Source organism: Acipenser ruthenus, chromosome 15 (genome assembly GCF_902713425.1).
Source record: "Acipenser ruthenus chromosome 15, fAciRut3.2 maternal haplotype, whole genome shotgun sequence".
Lineage (NCBI taxonomy): Eukaryota > Metazoa > Chordata > Actinopteri > Acipenseriformes > Acipenseridae > Acipenser > Acipenser ruthenus.
The window spans coordinates 21,916,006-21,937,030 of record NC_081203.1 but is presented as its reverse complement, the minus strand read 5'-3'; the positions used below and the strand labels follow the sequence as shown (position 1 = coordinate 21,937,030).

Genomic DNA, 21,025 nt, shown 5'->3' with positions numbered 1-21,025 from the left:
AGTGCCACCAGCTACCCAAAAAAACATGCACATATTTTGTTCAGCAAGCTTATTTTACTATAGTCAGAGACACATTACACTGACTCAGCTCAGTAATGACGCTGTGACGGGGTAGCATCACGGCCCAAGCTGTTACCGACAGGAAAGAGACCCATAGACAAGAAGCTGCACTTCAAAGCGCTGTTGCACACACTTAATAAACCGAAATCCCCCCACACACTAGTTACACCAGCAGGGCTTCTGCCCTGACACAGATACATTTCAATTAAATATAATAAATGTGCAGAACGAAAGCAGCATTCATGGAAGTAAACACCCACGGAACTCTTCATTAGCATTTCGTGCCATCAATAAATTAAAAAATATATAAATGCCATGCTCGTTTAAACACAGACTGATCTGCTCACAGAAACAATACATTAAAACACAGTCAAGTGGTTTCAAAGCTAATGTCAGCTTGGGTATGAAACAAGCAACACAACATAAGCTGTCAGTTGCCTACTCACGCTGTAGTGCAATGCACAGATGCGAATGGAAGAACTCATCTAGTATACGCTGTTTGTTCTTTCCCAATGCAAAACTGGCAGGTGCCTGAGTAAACACTGCTTTCCTGTGTGTTTTGACAGTGCCTATGTTGGTCGCCCAATATACTGCTTATTGCTGGCAGGACTAATGTTAAATGTTCTCTCGTCCTCCCATACCACCACCAAACCAGTCCCCTCTTCACACCCAGGAGGGTGACAGCTGATGTTGGAGAGAACAAAGGCCAGCCCTGCAAGTGTTTGCTCAAGCTCAGGGGTCTCTGTAGCACAGTGAGAAGAAAGACCCTGATGATTTTGTCCTCTTTATCCATGGAATGTCATATGACAAGGACAACTCGAAAATTCTTCATATTACTGCAACAAGAACACAGTATCTCATTCCAAAATCCCTGACTTAAAAATGTTTTCTGGTGAGGGACAGGTTAATAATTTGATTATTATTTATTAGAAAAATCAATAAATGTTTATTTGAAGAATCACTGTTCCTTGGCATTACAAGACACAGACTTTTATTTAACAATTTTATTATTTAATAAACGCATAAAGTGGAAGTACTAGCGTTATTGTCATACACTTTGCAAAACTGCCTCTGGCTCAGTTTGACTTTTGCACTGTGCATAGGTCATTTGAACTCTGGGGAGGTTACAATTAATTTGCAATTACATTTTAGCAATCCTTATTTTATTTTTTGTGTTAGTACTGACAACATCTTCTGCTTATTTATTTATGAAAATGTTGCCAACAATATAAATTGTGCAGTGTCATCGATATAGTCATACATTTTACATATACAGAAAACAATGTGTGAAACAATGTATGTAGACCTTTTAATTAATCAATTAGTTAATGTAAAAATACTTTGTGTTTCGATTGAAATTTCCTATGTGTCATAGGGGAGAGGGAAATCACATTCCCAATTATTTGGAAAAGTCAGTGTCTATGCATTTTAATGAGTGAGAAAAAAAATGACATGATGCAATAATTAGATACTTTGCATGCGTTATATAACCCGAAAGTCCATTTACATTGAACTTTTTCTTCCTTTTTTAAACTGAAAAGACTATCGCTAAACCAGAGCTTGAATATAGAAACATCCATCAAACAGCAAGTCTGTAGTTTATAGGTATAACAAAGGCATTTTGACTGGAAAACCAGAAATATTGAATAGTCTGGAAAATAACAGAAGTATACTGAACGTAGAAAAAATGATAGAGCACAGAGATAAAGTAAAATGTGACATATCGGAAAGACGGAAAAAATACCCTTCTTGTATAAAACATGGCAACACATTAATCAAAATAGTGAAAGAAAAAACTGTTCCCATCAATGTTTGTGCAGCAATGAAGACAAATGAACCCCACTTGATGCTTGTCTAGTCAAATAAGAATTTATGCTTTTAATACACGCTTGTTCAATGTGCTTGCAATGTTGTACAACTTGTCATGTTTTTATCCTATCGCCACTTAGCTTTCCTTTGAGATTCCACTGTGCAAAATAAACATAATTGCTTCATTTAGTATATAATTAAAAGGGTCGAATGCTGGTTTAAACTCTTTACAGAAATCTATAGCCTAGGCAAGCGGTTAGTCCGCAAGCTTTTCAAACCTGTCACTTCTGGACAGGCGGGTTTATTTGAGCTTTCCATCTCTGCCATACTGGCCAAAAATAAATAAATTCCAACAATGTTGTACAGCTATCAGGGGTCTACCAAGGAAAGCCTTCATTTTAAAAACAGAAACCAATACGTGAGGTAATACTAATACAGGTGGCCCGGCTGTGCTGGAACATGCGCACAACTGAGTAATGTTGACTACAAAGTGAAAAGTACTCTAGTACAATTAATTTGTAGGTTATAATGTCGACATACACATATTTATTTTATCTGAACAGCTCGAAGTGATTAATTTAAATTAGAATATCAATGTCTGGAACCAGAGACTTACAGTTTAAACGGCTGTATTTTTAATCTTGGGACATTCCGCGGTATTTTAGGAATTTCTTTAGGCTTAATTTTCGAAAGAGTGAAAAACAAAGTAAGATGAGTTTACCACCGGGAGCGTGTGTTATTGTAACCTGCAATTTTGAGTCCAGATGTGTTGCTTCAGAGTCGCTTGCCCCGACCAAGCGGGCGAAATTGCATGTGTGCCTTACGTATTAAATAAATAACACACCATTTGTACGGCCAATTGTCCTATAAGTGACACTGCAGCAGCAGTTGTTGATGCATAGTTCACCCCCTAGTCTCTGACTGAGTCGCTTTGGATAAAACGAAAATCGTCTGCTGAATGACTAATTCGTAATAATAATAATAATAATAATAATAATAATAATAATAATAATAATAATAATAATTGTGAATTAGCTTTTAAAAATTAGGAGTCGCCTTAATTTTTCCTTGTCTTGGTGTTTTTATTTTTTTTTTTACCTGGCTTTCAAAGTCTTCACATTAATTACAGCTAAACTCAATTACAAGTTGCTTCCACAATGTGTTTCCTATTCATTTTTTGGAGGAATAAATTTGCTTCACCACACCCCCTCTTCTATGTGGGATTGTACCTCTATTAATAGACTGTCAGTTTGAAATGCATGCACCCACTGCAAGCTAGCCACTGCTGTTGTTATCGACGTGCAAATCATAGAGCTGAAATAATAATCAATCTAGTGGAATAGTAATGCATTTTGAAGTGTGATACGAATAACTCAAATCGGAGACTGCGTTAGGTACACCTCAGTTAAAACATCTAATTTTGAGTTCATATAAGGTACTTTTCTTTATGCTCGCGGGGTTCTGTTGTGAAGTCAAGTTGATCTGAGAATGGGCTGTGCAGTATCGGGACCGGGTCTAGCCTCTAAATCGTCAGAAGATCCGAACGAAGAGGAAGCTTCTGCTGCGACTTTAACGGATCACCAGATCGAACTGATCAAAGAATCGTGGAAACTGATCCAAGAGGACATCGCCAAAGTTGGCATCATTATGTTTGTAAGGTAAGTGGTAAATTAAACCTTGGCAATTACATGTTGGAGTGGGACATGCTTTGAAAGCAGCGGGGTGTGAATGCTGAGGCTCCCCCACAACCAGATCGACCATCATGGTAGACTATCTGCTACCTGTCGGCGACACTGAGGGTTTAACATTCTTTTATTGCCTTATAAAAAAAACAAAAACAAAAAACACTACTGCACTATAGTCTTGTTTAAGGTTGACAACATACCCCTATCAGAACTCAGTAATGGTACAAAATCAATGACATTACTACAGAATTCAGTCAATGTTCCAAACATGAATGTAAAATTAATGGATGAAATTACAAAAATAAAAAAATACATATTCTGTTGAATAGGCAATGTATTATTTATGTAATGTGAAAAGTAAAGATATTTAGAATAAAACACAAATTGGGTACACCTTAACAATGTAGCAAATGTTTATAAATGTCATGTTTTGGTACTACATTCAAAAGCAATGTTGTAAACATCTTCTATATGTGTAAGTCAAAGTGCACTCCAATACCCTGCCTTCCCATAATAAACAGTTACAAAAAAGTACCCAATAAAACCACTAGAGGGCTGTTTCAACTGCAAGGTTTCAGAAGTGGAGAGGGTTCAGTACTTGCCCTGGGTTGCCACCTGTCCGTGTAGATAACTACAGATGACAATGACAAGAAGCCTGATGAATCACGATACCCAAGTATTTTTCAGAATAGCCACATCCAGATTATTATTTTTTTTTTTTTTTACCTGTGCAACCCTCGATGTGCAAAATAAACCTCCTAGTTTGCCTCATCCAATCTGATCCAAGTTCTATGAGTCATATCCTTGAGTCTGAAACATTATTGAGGCATCTCTTTTCTTACTGTATATGCGGATATGCAAGGCCTTCCCAAGGGGGTCTACAAATGAATTCAGAACTGGTTATCCATCCCCAGAACATAGTTGTTAAATATTGTTCCAGTCTGAATTGTTTAATGCATAACTAACTTTTACTGGCAGCATCATAATCACAAGTTTTTAGTACAGTTGGCTGGTGTTAATAGGTCTTGCACTCATATTTATAGTCGCTATTGTAAAGACTAAAGATAAGAACAGTATTATGCATGCTGTGAAAACATCACATAGAGACAGAGTGTAGTTATCACAATTATTTCAGGGGTATAGTTTATAAAATTGATTCATACTGTGTAATCCATCTTTTTAGAAACCAAAATAACACTACTATACCAGAACATATTTTCCACTTAAGAACTCACACTGATTACAATATCTTTGTTTATTTTTTACTTACTTATTACATGTCTTTTCCTCTTATTTCCATTCTTGCCTATGTGACCAGTCACTCACACCTGTGCAAGCCTAATGTGACCATTAGGAGACGCTTCACATTTGATCAGTCTAGGTGGAGTCCTTACTCCAAAACAATATGCGTGTGAATCCCAAAAACCTTTGAAGAACCCGAAAAAGACTTCTAGTCAAAACATTTGTCATTGTCATAAACTTTATGGAGGGCAGGTAATCAGGTCGCAATTATTATTATTATTATTATTATTATTATTATTATTATTATTATTATTATTATTATTATTATTATTATTTACCAGAAATACATATTTTAAACAGCAGTAAAACCAAAAACAAAACTGTGTCATTATCATATTATCACAGTTTTATGTCACCCACACTATTATCGTATTCTCGGCGCAAAGTGCATAGTTTAGATTTTGTAGACTATTCACCTTATAGACGCTGCGCTCCACAAATCTATTAGCTGAGAGTAATTGAAAGCGCGATCCTCATACATCAACTTCACAACCGTTCGTTCATCAAGCCTTGAAGCAAAACAATTGACTGTATTAAGGGGCTTCTTGTTTCATTCTCAGCTAAGACTTAAAGTCGTTTGTTGTTTTTATCAGTGACTCATCACACCAAGACTAACTTTGACTTTTAAATTCACACATGATGTGTATTTTGTCTTTGTTACTGCTTGTCACATTTGATGTACATACAGACAGTGAAAACCATTACCAGAAGAGATGTAACCTAAATTGGTGTAGCATGCAGTACTCGTACAGTAACCTCCTGCATATTAAATCGTTTTTAAAATAGCAAATATTTTTGATAAAACATTTTACACTGAGACATTTGTTATACAGTAAGTACTACCTTAAACAGTACAAGGGGCAATGCTTTCAAAGAGTTTAACCAATCTTTAATCCACAAAAAATTGACTATATAAAACTAGTAATAAACATCTAAGTAATGTAATTGAAGGTGTCTTAAGCACTCTCAGTTTGTTTGCTTCTCTGTTATGTACTTTACTGTTGAATTTTCATCTTTCAAAATAATATGAGTTACAGACTGGAGTAAACACATTGAAAAGTTGGCAATGCTGCTCAGTCTTTGGAACCAGTGAATGGAACTTTGGAACTACATAGTGGTTCTGGAGAGTCCAATGAAGAGCAACCAGACAAATCCCAGGGCTTAAAGGAGGGAGTTATGAAGACAAGCTGAAAGAACTTCATATATTTATCCCAGAGCAAATAAGAATTAAAAGGAGTTTACATAGTTAACCCTAACCAATTCAGAAACCAGAACCAGAGAAACAGCTAGAAATTAAGTGGAGATAGACAGGACAGAGAGAAGGAACTGGGGACTACTAGCTACTACGAACTGGAGCTATTGCCTCATTTCATTCTGAAATGTTCTTATAGTCTTATAGTCTGACATTTTTTATTAACCATTACCTTTTGCTGCCTTTCCCCAAAAGGTTAATTAGAAACTATTTTGGTCACACTTTAAGTTGATGGGGTAATAAGTAACATAAAAAAATTACATGTGAGGCATCATCCAATAATTGTTAAGGATCTGTCAAAATTGCAATACATCATATCCTGTATATAGACAACCAATGCATAGAACATACTGCATATTTTAAAACAACAAGACATGTTTGTTTAAAAGTACTTAGTGGTAAGAACAAATGGTAATTATATGTTTTGTCAGCGACTATGTTAAAAAATGGTTTCAAACAAATCACTGTTCTTATCAAAAAGAAAAGACCATTCAGAAATTATTAAAAGTCCGATCTCTGTCTAAAATTAGGTTTTAGTTTACAATTTGCCCTTTATTGCATGCAGGGTTTTTGTGGGGGTTTTTTTCTTTCTTTTTTCATTATAACAAGTGTGTCAGTAACTTACATCCCCCACCACAGCTATACATTCAAAATCAGAGCTATCGGTATGATGAAAAATTGGATGACCATGACTTATATCAACTGTATGTCCAGAATAGTATAGAATAAGAATGACCACCTTGCATGACAATATTATACGTGATTATCCAGATTTTAAGAGCTACAGTATGTTAATAATGAAAAAACAGTACCAGGCATGCAAATAAGCAAATCCAGAATACTAGTCTTATGGATGAGAGGTTGGGGATAGGGCACTGTGTTCCTGTAAGGACCAGAGGATTGTGGCTGCACCAACTGGCATGATGCAATACTGTAATATAGTTCTATGTGGATGGATTTTATCAATCTAGGAGAGCTTGCCTTGAAAAACAGTTTGTGCTGAATTGCATCCACCCTGTAGCTACCCCTTAGTCCTATCCGTTATGAGGGGTTTACTGCCTCATCCAGCAGGTCAGGGGACAGACCCCCACACCAAGGGGTTCTGAGGCAATTATTCATTTCTGTACATCGTATAATCATTAATAAAATATTGTTAGATGTTTAAATTTCTGTGTTGTGAGGGTTTGTCCTGAACTATCGAAATGAGGTCACAGACAAAATCTTGTTTTTGAAAACAAAGCAATGACAAATCGCTCTTTCTGAAGCGCAGATGCCCAGATTGCATTACGATTCGTTTAACTGCTGATATTTACCAACCAAAGGGGATTCAGTTAAAATGAAATTAGATTAAATTGCATGGAGTACTTGACATCTACAAATCCAGATGTCACCCACTGATTTTCAACCGGCTGTATTGATTTTTCCATATTTGCCAGCAGACTGCCAGCCTACGGTCAGAGTAAACAGGGAATCACTGTCCAGACAAAAGGATCATAACCTTGTTTTCATTGCCATTCATTTGTGAGGATATAAAAAACAATCTTAATGTTAGAGCAGAAGCATTTCATAACAGTCGTTACTTGTAACATGATTGAATGGTTGGGGGGGTGTTCTGGAAATAGAGTCAGGCTCATTCTGGATATTGAAGAAAGTTCAATTCAATTAAACTGTTTAAAATGTTATCTAACACGAACAAAACACAAGAATCAGCGACTACAAAGAATGTAAAAATGAGGAGGTGTTTTATAAGACTCAACTGTTTTGACTTTTATACCTCAAAAGCATTCTCCTTAGTCTTTTATTTTCTATGCCTAAGCCTATGCAATTACTAATTCCTTTCAAGTGTTGGTCAAGCATGTTGGATTGCTTAAACCCTTTATAGCTATGCATGTTTGATACAAAAAAGGGCATTTCTTATTTAAAGTCATATGTTTAGTGTTTAGATGATTTATACAGTAACCAGGTATATAAGTAATTATATTGCTTTTTACAGTTGCCGGTCTAAAATGAACCACATCAAGATTTGACCCACATAGTCACATGATCCTAAAACAGCAGGCTTGCTCAATCTAGTATTATGTGCTGTTGTAATGGATCTCCCCCTAGGTGTGAATGAGTTAATAATACTGAAATGCCAATCCATTACAGTGGTGCCCTATTGAACAGAATCTTGACCCTTTGGTTGAAACAAGTAATTAAATATGAATGTTCTTTGCATAAAAGCTATTGCATGTACAGTATGCTGGATTGTGAGATAAATGATTATCTAGACGGTTCTGATGCTGGGGGGCGATGGGTGGTCACATTGACAAGCCTTGTGTTGAAACTCCCTGAGCCGAGGTGATCATGCACTTTGATCAAGCGGGAGGAGAATGTAAAGGATCTCCTAGCGGCTGATGAGTTTATAATACCGACCTCAGCATAAGACACATACTCACCTCTCCACTACTGAGCTGGCTCTTTAGTTGAATGGTAAGACGTTCATCTTTGAACCGCATGGTTTGCAGTTTGCATCCAGCCCTGGCCTTTCCATTCAATTCAATGGGCTGAGATTACACTGTCTATTGTGGGAGACATCATACACTATCCTGTGTGAGGGAGATCAAATTCCTGACATGCTTGTTTCAAAGGTAGGAGTTAATTGTAGTAAACCACAACGATGACTGGCAATGGACGCAGTGTGGTCCAGTGATTGAAGTCCAGGGAATGTAATCAGAAGGTCACTGGTTCAAATCCTACCTCTGCCACTGACTGACTCACTGTGTGACCCTGAGCAAGTCACTTAACCTCCTTGTGCTCCATCCTGCAGATGAGATGTTATTTATTTATTTTATTTCACAGCGCTTTGTGATGGTGCTCACTATCAAAGGCGCTATATAAAAATAAAGATATTATATTATTATTCATGCTTCCATCATTATACTGTGTCAGTGAAGTGCTTAAGACAGTGGGTCACAAACTTTGTCTAGTTGCTGCTTCAGTCCGCATCAGATAACTTCTGGCCGTCATGACCCCTCTATTGAAATAACTAATACATGATAAAAAAAAAAATCAAAAACCTTGAGTTTTCATTGAAAAAAACAGGAGCTATATGAATTATAAAATAAAAATACATACTCTAGTATTCTTATATGACAAGTCTCAAAATGCAATGTCTGTTTTCTTTAAAGACCTGCTGCTACAATGCATTTTAACCATTACATTCAGTACAGGTTTACTTATGCACGATAAGGATCATTTCTTGACCCTCCAGGGGCTCCCAACACCCAGTTTAAGACACTCTGGCTTAAGAGGTTGGGTTTTTTCGGTTTATTTGGATATTATGGATTCAAAGCATACAAGTCCGAAGGCCTAGGCTCTATAGTTTTAAACTGTTTTGTTCAATTAAAAGCTATTTACTGAGGGAGTAATCAGAGATTGTCAGGATATAAACAATGAAAGTCTACTTCAGTTTAATTCCACTGCTGTGACTAAAATTCAAAACATTTTTACTACTCCTCGTCTCTCAAAGCCTCCCACTTCTAAGACACAACATTATATTCAGTTTTTAATACAAAATACAGTTGTCATGCCCACCCAATGTACTTCCTGTCTGAGAGACTGGCTGCACAGGCCAGCGATGGTACCCTAGTTCACTTCACTGTACATGAAGGCATGGAGAAAGACTTCTTGTCAAAAGGTGTTGCTACATTTCTTTCAGTTGTACTGCTTGTACAGTTGTATAGATATGATATGAGTGCCAACCTTGGAAAAAAAAAATTAGGAAACATTGGCCTTCGGGTATCCTTTGTGAATACCAGAGGAACACAAATGCAATAATTAAAACCACCTCTTTTTGAAGTGACAAGGTAGTGTTTCATCCCTAAGGGTTAACACTTGGGGTGTAAACAGAGACCAGAGCAGCTGGATCAGATTGATAAATATTTCCTCTGAGTCAGTGTCATTCGCATGGTCATATCCCAAAATAAAACTTCTTTCATTTTTAGATGATGATGCCGTTTATTTTTATATAATAACATGTCTTTCCTTCAGAAAATGGCTGATACAAAAAGGCTTCCCTGCTGGATTTCAATCAAAAAAATTAAATGAAGGGTAATAAAGAAAAAGACAATAGAGACAGACCACACAGAGACAACAGTTTTATATTGTAAAAAGCACTGCTTTTTAAGGGAATATGTCACACTTGAAAGGTAAACTGACTCATAAAAATGTAAGAGCTCAATGTTCAAATAGAAAATATTTGTATAGTACTGAGACCATTGACATCGGAAATAGTGTCACGATTGAGAAATTTCACGACGAAGAGAAAGAAATCAGTTCTTTGCCGGGCTCTGCTTTTTCCCCTTTGCTTGAGATCTCCCATAATGCATTGTGAAATTTATACAAATAAATTATTGAGAAAAGAAAGCTGTAGTACTGCTGCAATGTGAGGGGGACATTTCACCGTCGTTGAAAAAGTGAGGGGGACATGTCCCCCTCATCCCCTATAAATTAGGCCTATGGGCACAGGTAAAACATGAAAAGAGTGTTGAACCATGGATACATGACTTCACTTAAATTGGGCACTAAAATTGCCTAGTACTGTTTTTTATCATGTTGTGTTTAAATGTGTGATAGACATAGCAGTAACTCCTGCTGGAGATCAATCCAGGAGCCTAATCAGTCACATCCAGTCTTATGGTTTATGTAAAGTTTAGCACCCTTGTACAGTGGACTGCAATTTTGATCCATTTGAAAATCTGAACAGCAATTTCTTGACACTTCTTTTCCACATTTACTCTTTTCTACTTCAGACAACAAAGTTAAGATATGATTTGTTTGTGTGTGTGTGTGTGTGTGTGTGTGAGTGTAGAAACCACACATCACCTTCACTGCTGTTATCATCGTGTTAGCAGGTGGTAATATCACAGTACCTAATGTTATTTAAATTACTTTTTGTTTTCCTGGAAACGCATACAAAATATAATTCTAGTCGTTTGTTTCTGTCAAAACCAAAGTGTTCACTGGAAAAGGAAGAGCTGCATGCCATCTGTCACCACAGACAAGTGTCCTGTGAATTTTCAAGACATTTATAAAACCGACCAGTGACCATTACAGCTCATCAATTCAACAATTTTAGTATTGACTTTTCCGAGGTAATGATAAACAATAACAACGAATTGCTATTACTAAGAGTGAATGCTGTACCACACCATCTGGGATCTTTTTGGTTCATACTGTAAATCTTTTTTACTAGAATTTTTTTTAAAATATGTATGCATCACTGATATTATTTTCTCTATAAAACATTACTGATATGACAAAACAATAGGACTAATAATGACATTTTGAAGAAGTAGTTGATGGGGGTCCCAAGTGGCTCACCTGGTAAAGGCATGGCCGTGTGGTGTACAGGGTGAGCCATTCAGACAGGGGCGTGCATGGTCACGTCCTGGCAGTGTGAAGTTAGGGAGGCAAAAATCAATTATTTCTCATCATCGCTTTACAGCCAAGAGCCTAGTGAGCTCAAGTTGATTCCTGTAGGCTGGCCTTTGTCCTTCGGAGGCTGGCAGCTTTACAGCATATGATATTAGACCCATGGCACTGAAAAATGTAGGCATGGAGCTGCCACCGGATGTTCTTCATATTATAACAAGTTCAGTGCTGCACATGGGCTTCCCTGTTTACCCCCATTCCACAGTTTTTAATTAATTTGCTTTTTAAAGTGGTTTGTATTGGCTTTGAATAATCCCAACATCCTTTCCTGTCAAGGGGTTGTTAGCAGCTGAGCATCATCTCTGCCTGATGGAATTCTGGCTTGCTGGTAATAAGCTATTTAAAATGCAGCGGCATCACTCTTAGCATAGTCAATGCATACAAAGCGTATTCAAGGTTAGCATGCTGTCTATGATGAAGACCTGTTACAGCACCAATTGCTGTCTATTAGACAATGTGTTAATGCAACTTCACATAAGGGACTAAAATCACTCCCTATTGACCACAGAGGAGGTTGTGACAATATGTGGCAAATCTACCTACCACATTTCAGTAATATGACCTTTTCTTCACCTTATAAAAGTTATACCTAAACCATACATGGAAATGTGCATTTATGGTCACTGCTACTGAATCTGTGAGAACCCACAAGCAATTTGCTACTATGTCTAGGCCAATGAAATAGACAAAAGCTGTGGTTTTTGTTATTCATATTTTACTGGAGAAGTGTGTCGACGTTGCTGTTTCACATGTCTACACTGTAATGATTAAGCCAGACAGAAGTCACAGTGAAGCTATTAATAATGATGGAGAAAAGGTTGCGGACAAATAAACCAAGACGCAATGTCATGCTTAACTCCTCTTAAAAAGGGGAGGATAGTGCAGAGAGTGTTAAGCTCATACCAGCTGATGATTAGATGAAAATCGAAATCCCTCCAGAGGGTTTTGTGCCATTCTCTGTTACCAAGATGCCAGCTACTACACCTGTTCTCAGAGCAATCAACTCATCTGAACATATGGTGGTTCAGGTCAACTGTGCTTTTGTATCTCCTTTGCTATGGAATACATTCCATCCATCTGTCTTTTTATATATATATATATATATATATATATATATATATATATAAATGTACGTGTAAACTTTGCATATTCATGCAATAATTCAGGACCTCTTAACATACAGTAATTTACAATGCAGGACTAGGAGCCAATTTGACATTTTTCTCTCCAGGTAAATATCAATCTGTGTATGTCTATTTGCATAGTTTTCAAACACAAAGGGGTCTGTTCAATTGAACTAAATGCCATCACGGTTTAGATAATTCAGATCAAGCCAAGGTCATAGAAATCAAACATCCAAACTGTTCAAAACTTCCTGTATTTAATAATTCAAACAACAGCAAATATTTAGATCCGTTGAACAGACCCAAAAGGTTCAGTGGGCGTCCACAACCAACAATCGAGATGAGGAGAAACAGTCCCTGCCAGTTTAGTCTCCCTAGCCCGTCAGAGCACCAGTGCCAATGCAACTCTCCCAACAAAGACTGGCAACTTTGCACAGCCAGGACATGAACCTGCGCTACCCTGTATGACTCACCCTGCACACCATGTGGCCATGCTTTTACCAGGTGAGCCACTAGGGGACCCCTCCAGCAAAGTGTTGTAATGGTTTATTAAATCCATACAGCGCTGCAAATCACTCCTAAACAACCAGCCTCCAGCTGCATGTAAATGTAAAAGATAACACAGAACTTGTCCAAGAAAAAATCAGCAATGGATCTCAGAGACCGCTGCCACCGTTCCCACTTTCAATCCTTTCCAGTGTTGGAGTGGGACTATTTTAGAAATGATCATTTTCACAAAGATAATAGATTTGAAGTCTCAAATGAGTGAAGAGGTCAGGACAATTTCACTCTCCTGGTGAAATGCCCCAAGACGTGCAGGACCGTCTCAAAGCATGGTTTGCAAAGAGAGATTTCTTTAAAAGTGAAGTACATGTTTTAAAATGAAAATGTGTTTCTTTTAAATTGCATTGTGCTTTTAAGATATGCATTCAGACAGTGTCTCGATTTATTTCGTTTAACACTGTAACCTTTTTGGATGAATACATTTTGTAGTGTGGTTACTGTGCGTTTCCCAGTCATCTTCATTGAGAGCCTAATATATTAATTGATCGTTTGATATTTCCAGAGTGAAAACTTGAACTAGATAAGTAATTATACCAGTCAGTTGGTTTTTGATATACTGAGGTTTTCAACTGTCTTTGATAATGATAGCATAGCATTCTAGTTGCACTCTAATGGCAGGATGAAACTGGGTACAGCTTACACTTTCACACAGAGTGATACTGTATTATCAATGTGGTAAATGGCCATAACTGTTGCAGCGCTAGATCAAAATGTCTAATTCTGTGTCCTATTTACGCATGTGGGGGTTTGAAAGTGTAGTTAATTTGCAATTTCAATGACTAGCTCCTGTGTTTTTTTTTGACAGCAGACAGTTTTAGCAGAAATAAATTACTTAATTAAATCCATCATAAAAGGTAAATGATTCATAATGTGAGGCATAAAAAGAAAATGCTATAGACTGCCCCTTAGTATATATGTCTGCTCCTTACACTCACTGGTTATTTTTCTATTACCCACTTAGAACCATTGTGTATCCTCTATGTGATTATACCATTCTGGTGGCTGATGAATACGACTCCAATTTCAGCCCAGTCCATTTCTGTCTGCACTATTACTATGCACACTGTTTAATAGTACTGTAAAGCACATGTTGTTCCATATGTTCTGTATCACAGTGTTTCTTATTCGATTTGGCTGGCGGGTTTTGATTTTTATGTGTAATTTCACAAATGCATTGCTGATTGATTTTGACCTTACTGCAAAACCTCATTTATCAGAATATTTATCAATATTTATTGATCGTATCATAATTAGGAGGAATTGGACAATCATGTTGGAGGCTCATCTGTTCATGTGTCTGTACTCTTATACAAGTTTACCACTGTACATTTGCATGATCATTTTGTCAGTGTTAATTAGTCAATGAGATGTAAATGTTTCAATATTATTTGAGCAAATGATTCTTAATTTTTTCCTATTATAGGAAAATTCTGAAATAAGAAACTAATTAAGAAGATTGTTTTTGGCAGTGTTTTAAGTAGGTTGTATGAGGGAAAATTGTTGCTTTATATCACATTTAGGGTCTCAAATGTGTGGGTCAAAGTGTGTATTTTTATGTATAGCTGACCCAGATAAAAGAAATGCCACCTTTAAATTCGCTCAAATTTAAGGTCTTTTTACATCTTTCAGTAGGTCCATAGCTCTTGCACGGGTGTTCCTGAAAAATGAAAAAGAATTGGTGCTGCATGAAAATAAACATTTTGTAATAGTAGTGTTATATGTTTTTATCCATTTTTCATTTTCCTTATCAGGAGTTCAAAAATAATGAGCTAAACACCTTCAAGACTAGTGATGTCTTTGAGTGCTGAACAGATTAGTAAAGTATGTGTTCCTCATAGGTGTAAAGTTACATTTACTTCCTTCTGCTGTATTACTCAAACACTCCATTCATAGTGAGGTGTCCCCTTTAACAGCTCTTCAATAAATGCGGCCCTCAACCCACCTGCTGGTCTGCATGATAAGAATCAACTCAATATGTTATTTTTCTAGCACTGCTATTTTTTTTTTTTTTAAAGCACTGCTATTTTTTTTTAATATGGTGTCAATCAATAACAAACACTTGCATTAACTTTTTGTTTGTTTTAATATGTCCCTAATGTACTTTTTAACAATACAGAAAGACTTTGAAAGGGTGTGGCTGTATTAAAGCATTTTCTTACAGTGACCTTACCTTATTGTCAAGTGTCCCTTATTATTTATATTATTTGCAACAGCATGTTGATAACTTAAATTAGAGATAAAACAGAAATAGACTCATGACAGTGTGTAGGAAACACACTGTGGTCAAGGTATGGAATGGGTTACATAGCCATGATGCTGAATTATTGGGATCTTTTAAGACCCAACTTGCTACTAGGAACTGGCCAAGCACAGATGGGCCGAATGGCCTCCTCACTTTCCTAAACGTTCTTCCGTTAATTGACCTCATTCAGACTGTTACAACTCTGTCCTCCTCACGTGGTTAAATGCTAAAGGTGCTGTGTTGTTTTGGAAACAGGTTGTTTGAGACCCACCCAGAATGTAAAGACGTCTTCTTCCTCTTCAGAGATGTTGACGATCTTCAGAGGCTGAGGACGAGCAAAGAGCTCAGGGCTCATGGGCTGAGGTGAGTCGAGATGCCTTTTAAATTTCAGATTCTACAATCAAGCTTTGCTCTGTCACTAAACTGGGTCAGGGAATTTATTTGAAAATAATACGTGGTGATGGAGGGAAGGTATAATTGCCTGCAGTTTTGAGATCCATAACAAATGTATAAGAGCAACATTTTGCCTCTCAAGCTGTGGTATCAAATGTTATTGCCTACTTGTAAACTACAGACAGTGCATTGCAGTATAATTGAAAAACCTTTCTTCAGTTCTCCTTGGAAACATTGTGTGCCAATCTGTGTACTGAGACTGACACATAAAACACTTTTCTCTGGGCTTTAATCTTGAAGATGTTGTCCAGATTCATGATGAATATGTTAAATCGGCCTGGATTTCACAGAGAATGACACCTCCCTAATATCACTGTGCAAACAGGTGCATTGTAAAGAGAAGCCACCCAGAGTCCAGTGTAGTAGCTGGAGAGACCTGGGGCTGAAGATCTTCGCTACCCCCATTGTAGATTAAAAAATGTTAATACCAAAAAGACAAAAGTAAGCCTTGACGATGGGGCATTTTTTAAACTATGTTACGACAAAAACTGCAATAATAAAGGCAATTAAAATGTTGTTAATACCCTATACCGGTACCAGCTTAACAATATCAAACAGTGTTACTTCATATTACACATGATTAGATACAGTAAACCAAAAGTGAAGCTCATGTGCAGATTCCCAACAAAAATTACAGAGAAAGATTACAAAGACATTCTAATTTCGGCAGATAAAGGCTGAAACGGTTCAATCACTTTACTCAAATCAAAGGCCATTTGGTTTGAAAACTCAATTAGCATGCCCAGTTGTCCCTACGAGTTGAATTTTTTATTTTATTTTTATAAAGTGACAGATTAGTGCTGTAATGTGTATGCAGACAAACACTAATGGATCTTGATAGGTCATTAAACGAATTAAAAAAAAAACAAGATGAATGTAACACTGCTCACTGGTAAATCCATCTCAGTTACATATATGAGCAGGCGGGTGATGGGAAATGTAGTTCTGAGAGGTCCATGCAGGTACATGGGAAGCCATCTTGAGGCAGGGAATGCAATTTGAAAGTTTAAAAAAGTGGTCAAAATGTAAAAAATATATAATAATAATTGAAGCAATACACACATCTTACATAAACCGTTGTAGCAACACAAGGGAACATGTAACACAATAAAATAAAAAGGTCCTTATGTGCCCTTTAAGTTACAGCAAACATTTTAAAACATGATATCGGGGGGCTTCCGAGTGGCGCATCCAGTAAAAGCACTCACTAGAGTGCAGGATGCTCTCTATAGCCTGGACGTCGCGAGTTCGAGTCCAGGCTATTCCACAGCCGACCGTGGATGGGAGCTTCCAGGGGGCGGCGCTCAATTGGCCGAGCGTCGCCCGGGGGGAGGGAGGGTTAGGTTGGCCAGGGTGTCCTCGGCTCACCGCGCACCAGCGACCCCTGTAGTCTGGCCGGGCACCTGCGGGCTTGCCTGTAAGCTGCCCAGAGCTGCGTTGTCCTCCGACGCTGTAGCTCTGAGGCGGCTGCACGGTGAGTTCGCAGTGTGTAAAGAAGCGGGCGGCTGAAAAATAATAATAAAAAAAAAACTAATTGGCAACGACTAAATTATTAAAAAAAACCAAAAAAAAAAAACATGATATCGGGTACTACACTAGGGTAAAGAAAGTTCTCAGTTTCCATGCCTTATTCTCAGGATGTCTGTTACATTCTTACTGTTACATGTGTTTCTTTCAAAACTGCACATTTGAGACCTGTAAAACCAATGCATAACAGGTAAGATTTCTGAAATTGTTTTGGTAGCTACAAGTGTTTTATCCTGGACAGTTGCGTTGCCTTTGCTAACAGCAATGGTCATGTGTCTGTTCTGTTTCAGAGTGATGTCTTTCATTGAGAAGAGCGTGGCCAGGATTGACCAGACAGAGCGTCTTGTGCAGCTAGCCATGGAGCTGGGGAAGAGCCACTACCGGTACAACGCTCCCCCAAAATATTATGGGGTAGGAATGTGCACCAATCGTATCTTTGAATTTACAAATGTTCACAACCATTTAAGAAGGAGCCCATGACATGACTATACGTCCCGAGCTATCACCTGTGCTGTCCACAGGCCAGGCTGGTTAACACAGTGCCTGCATGCACATCACACCACGACATTGCTTTATACAGGGGGGTCCAATCAAGGTCCTGGAGGACCATTCCACTCCAAACAGGTAAAATAAATAATATATTACCGGTACATTAGGGTCTGGATAATTAAGGTAATCAGTAATCTTTGAGTATCCTTTGAAGGAAGTATATTTCTGTGTATGTATAAACAGAGGTGGCTCTCTATTTCAGAAGTATAATCCCCAGCTTGTGCATTATTTTTCAGTATGTGGGGACAGAGTTTATCTCTGCTGTTCAGCCAATTCTAAAGGAGAAGTGGACCCCAGAAGTGGAGGAGGCCTGGAAGGTACTGTAACTTTACATTGTGCTTTATATTAGAAAATGTAGCCTACTCATTGAATGTATTACATTGTAACAGCTAATGGCAACACAATATGTTACTCCCAGGTTTTTATTTCTTTGGGTACACTGACCCCTGGTGGTTACTCAAATAATCACACATTTGTATTTATTTTGCTACATAGTTTGCTGAATTAATATTTGGAATTAGCAGATTTTTTAACCTAGTTTTTCTGTTTAGAGCTGCATGATTTTCATTTTGTGCTGTGCTCAATAAAGATGAAGGACAAGCAATGACTACAGTCAGTCACTGTTCTACATAAAATAAATATATTAAAAACACATTCAAGATGTTTACTATAAAAAGACACAATGAACATGATATTCGTGCGATTGATAGCAGTAATTCTTCATTGTATATAAGAGGATTCCTGCAACTAAAGTAAACTTGATAAGAAACCACAGTTAGCAAATGCACAGTGGACACCTAAATGTTTTCTCTTTGAAAGTCAATCATTGCCCTTTCTTATTTTAATTCACTGGTTTCAGTTTGACTCTTACAACACTGCAGACCTGTATTACTTTTCAGGATACGATGCTGAAACTACGTAATTAGTTATTCTTTTGGCAACATTACTTTTAACAAAGAATCTTTGGTGAACTGATCCACAGTATTTGTGCCTTTGCCTCACTCAGTAAAACAGTGGACGTTTTCTTTAAAACTTCTTAAGTTTTCCCCTAATTCATTGTTTGCTAATGATGTTAATAGAGCATGTTTTCCTTTCCTCTGCTTTTGTGAGATTTAAAGTGAACATATTGAGGTGAATTTAAAGACCTGTGCATTTTTGTTTCCAGGCCTTGTTCACGTATGTGACTAGAATCATGAAGCAAGGTTACCAGGAGGAAGAAAGAAACAAACAAACCAACACTGTCGCCTCCAGTAAAGAGCGGCTTGAGAAAAGACCCAACGCCCTTTAGCCAACAGAACTGTACAGTGCCTTGCTAGAAGGAAGGGTGACCGTGGAGACCGCTTACAGTATTTGCAAGGAAGTTTGGTACCGTATGTAAGATATTTGACCAGGAAAACAAATGCAACTTTGTGTTTACAAAGGTGTTTACACAACAGCTGCATTCATTTTATATACAGTACAGGGTGCTTTAAAAACAGCCATAGGAACATTATTAGAGAACATGTCTTTTCAGTTTCAGGTTTACAAGTGGTGGACAGCATTGCTTTTTGGCTTAGACCTGTTATTTGTCATGGAAGGCCTCTGCTGCAGTATACACATTTTTCCCATACCTTGCACACTAGAAAACTATTTACAAGCTGGTCCTGGAGAATAGGACACAAATGTAAAATTGTTCTTCCTTCAGGAAGATCTGTATTTTGTGTTTGAGCAATATTTCAGTTGGGAGTCTTGGAGACAGATTTAAGTTTGTTGCTTTTGGTGTTGGTTTCTAGTAGAAAATAAAAGCTTGCATCTTGCACTGGAGCAAATATAGCTCTTTAAAATACAACTGAAATAACACCAAGACACAGAGATGTGTTAAATAGTGTCTTTATAATGTAGAATACATTGTATTAAAGGTTTCTATTAAATGTGCTTATAGACTTATAGATGGCTAGCTGTCTTTCATAATTGTTATTTTTTTAATTGTATATTCATTTTATTATTTTCTTAATTGTATATTCATTTTATTATTTTCTTATTAACATAACAGATAATCAACTGTGTTGTAATTAGTATAATACAATACATATATATATTTCAAACACATGCAACAGTAACAGTGCAGTATGAAATGGAACCATTTTTCAAAGATTTCCTTGGGTTGTATTTTTCTACTGTAGCTATTCTAACCTCCGCATGTCCTCTACTCACTGACAATAAGCTGATATTATGACACATTACCAGGAGGGGTAGCGAAATGACCCAGTAATATATAGATTGTAATGCTTAATGTTTACACTAATCATTGACATTATTTGTAAGGTTACTTTTCATGACCTTAACATTCATAAAACCTTTAGGCAAGGTTTTTCAGTCTATGAAAACAATATGACAAATTATATATTTACTTCTTGACCAAACATGGGTCTGCTCATCAGCGTCCTGTATGATGCAAGGTAATCACACTTCTTTAAAATATCAAGAATACAAATATTATTTAGTATTCCATTTATCACACTTTTTGTCTTGCTTGGTTTTGGTGCTTGGCTCTGAAAATAAGGTTGAGGTTGGGGAAGAAGAGGTCAACTTGAAGCAAAGCACTGACAAAAAGAGGTAGGTTTAAATGTACCCGACCTGAATACTATTGGTACTGTAGCTGCCACCAACGTGTCTACGTGATTTCTGGTAATAACTACAAGTGCTTTCAATCAATGATCACATTGCAGGGGTATTTCAAGTTTCCCATCTGACAGTTCACATTACATTCAGGTGATATAGGGATGATCCCGAGTTAGTAATGTACTAGCTTGTACCCAAGCAATTGACCCTGTAAAACCATTTTTACTTTCAACTTGCCCTGTATGAAATTAAGCAAGATCTTAGGACACTACAGCTTGTCTTAATGCCCATTTCATTTCATAAAATATAGAATAGGACACATACCATGCAGTGGATTTTCAATGTATTTTCATTTCTCTGAAATGGCAATATTTACCTCAAT

General features: G+C 37.2%; 1 protein-coding gene across 1 annotated transcript; it reads left to right on the top strand.

Annotated features, from left to right (window-relative positions):
• Window positions 1-3,130: 3,130 nt before the first annotated feature.
• LOC117422029 (neuroglobin-1-like) lies at window positions 3,131-20,980 on the top strand. The gene is made up of 5 exons (XM_034036635.3): window positions 3,131-3,527; window positions 15,769-15,876; window positions 17,784-17,904; window positions 18,279-18,359; window positions 19,208-20,980. Exons 1-5 carry the CDS (start codon window positions 3,358-3,360, stop codon window positions 19,328-19,330), a joined length of 603 nt encoding a protein of 200 aa, XP_033892526.1. The 5' UTR covers window positions 3,131-3,357; the 3' UTR covers window positions 19,331-20,980.
• The last annotated feature ends 45 nt before the right edge of the window (window positions 20,981-21,025 follow it).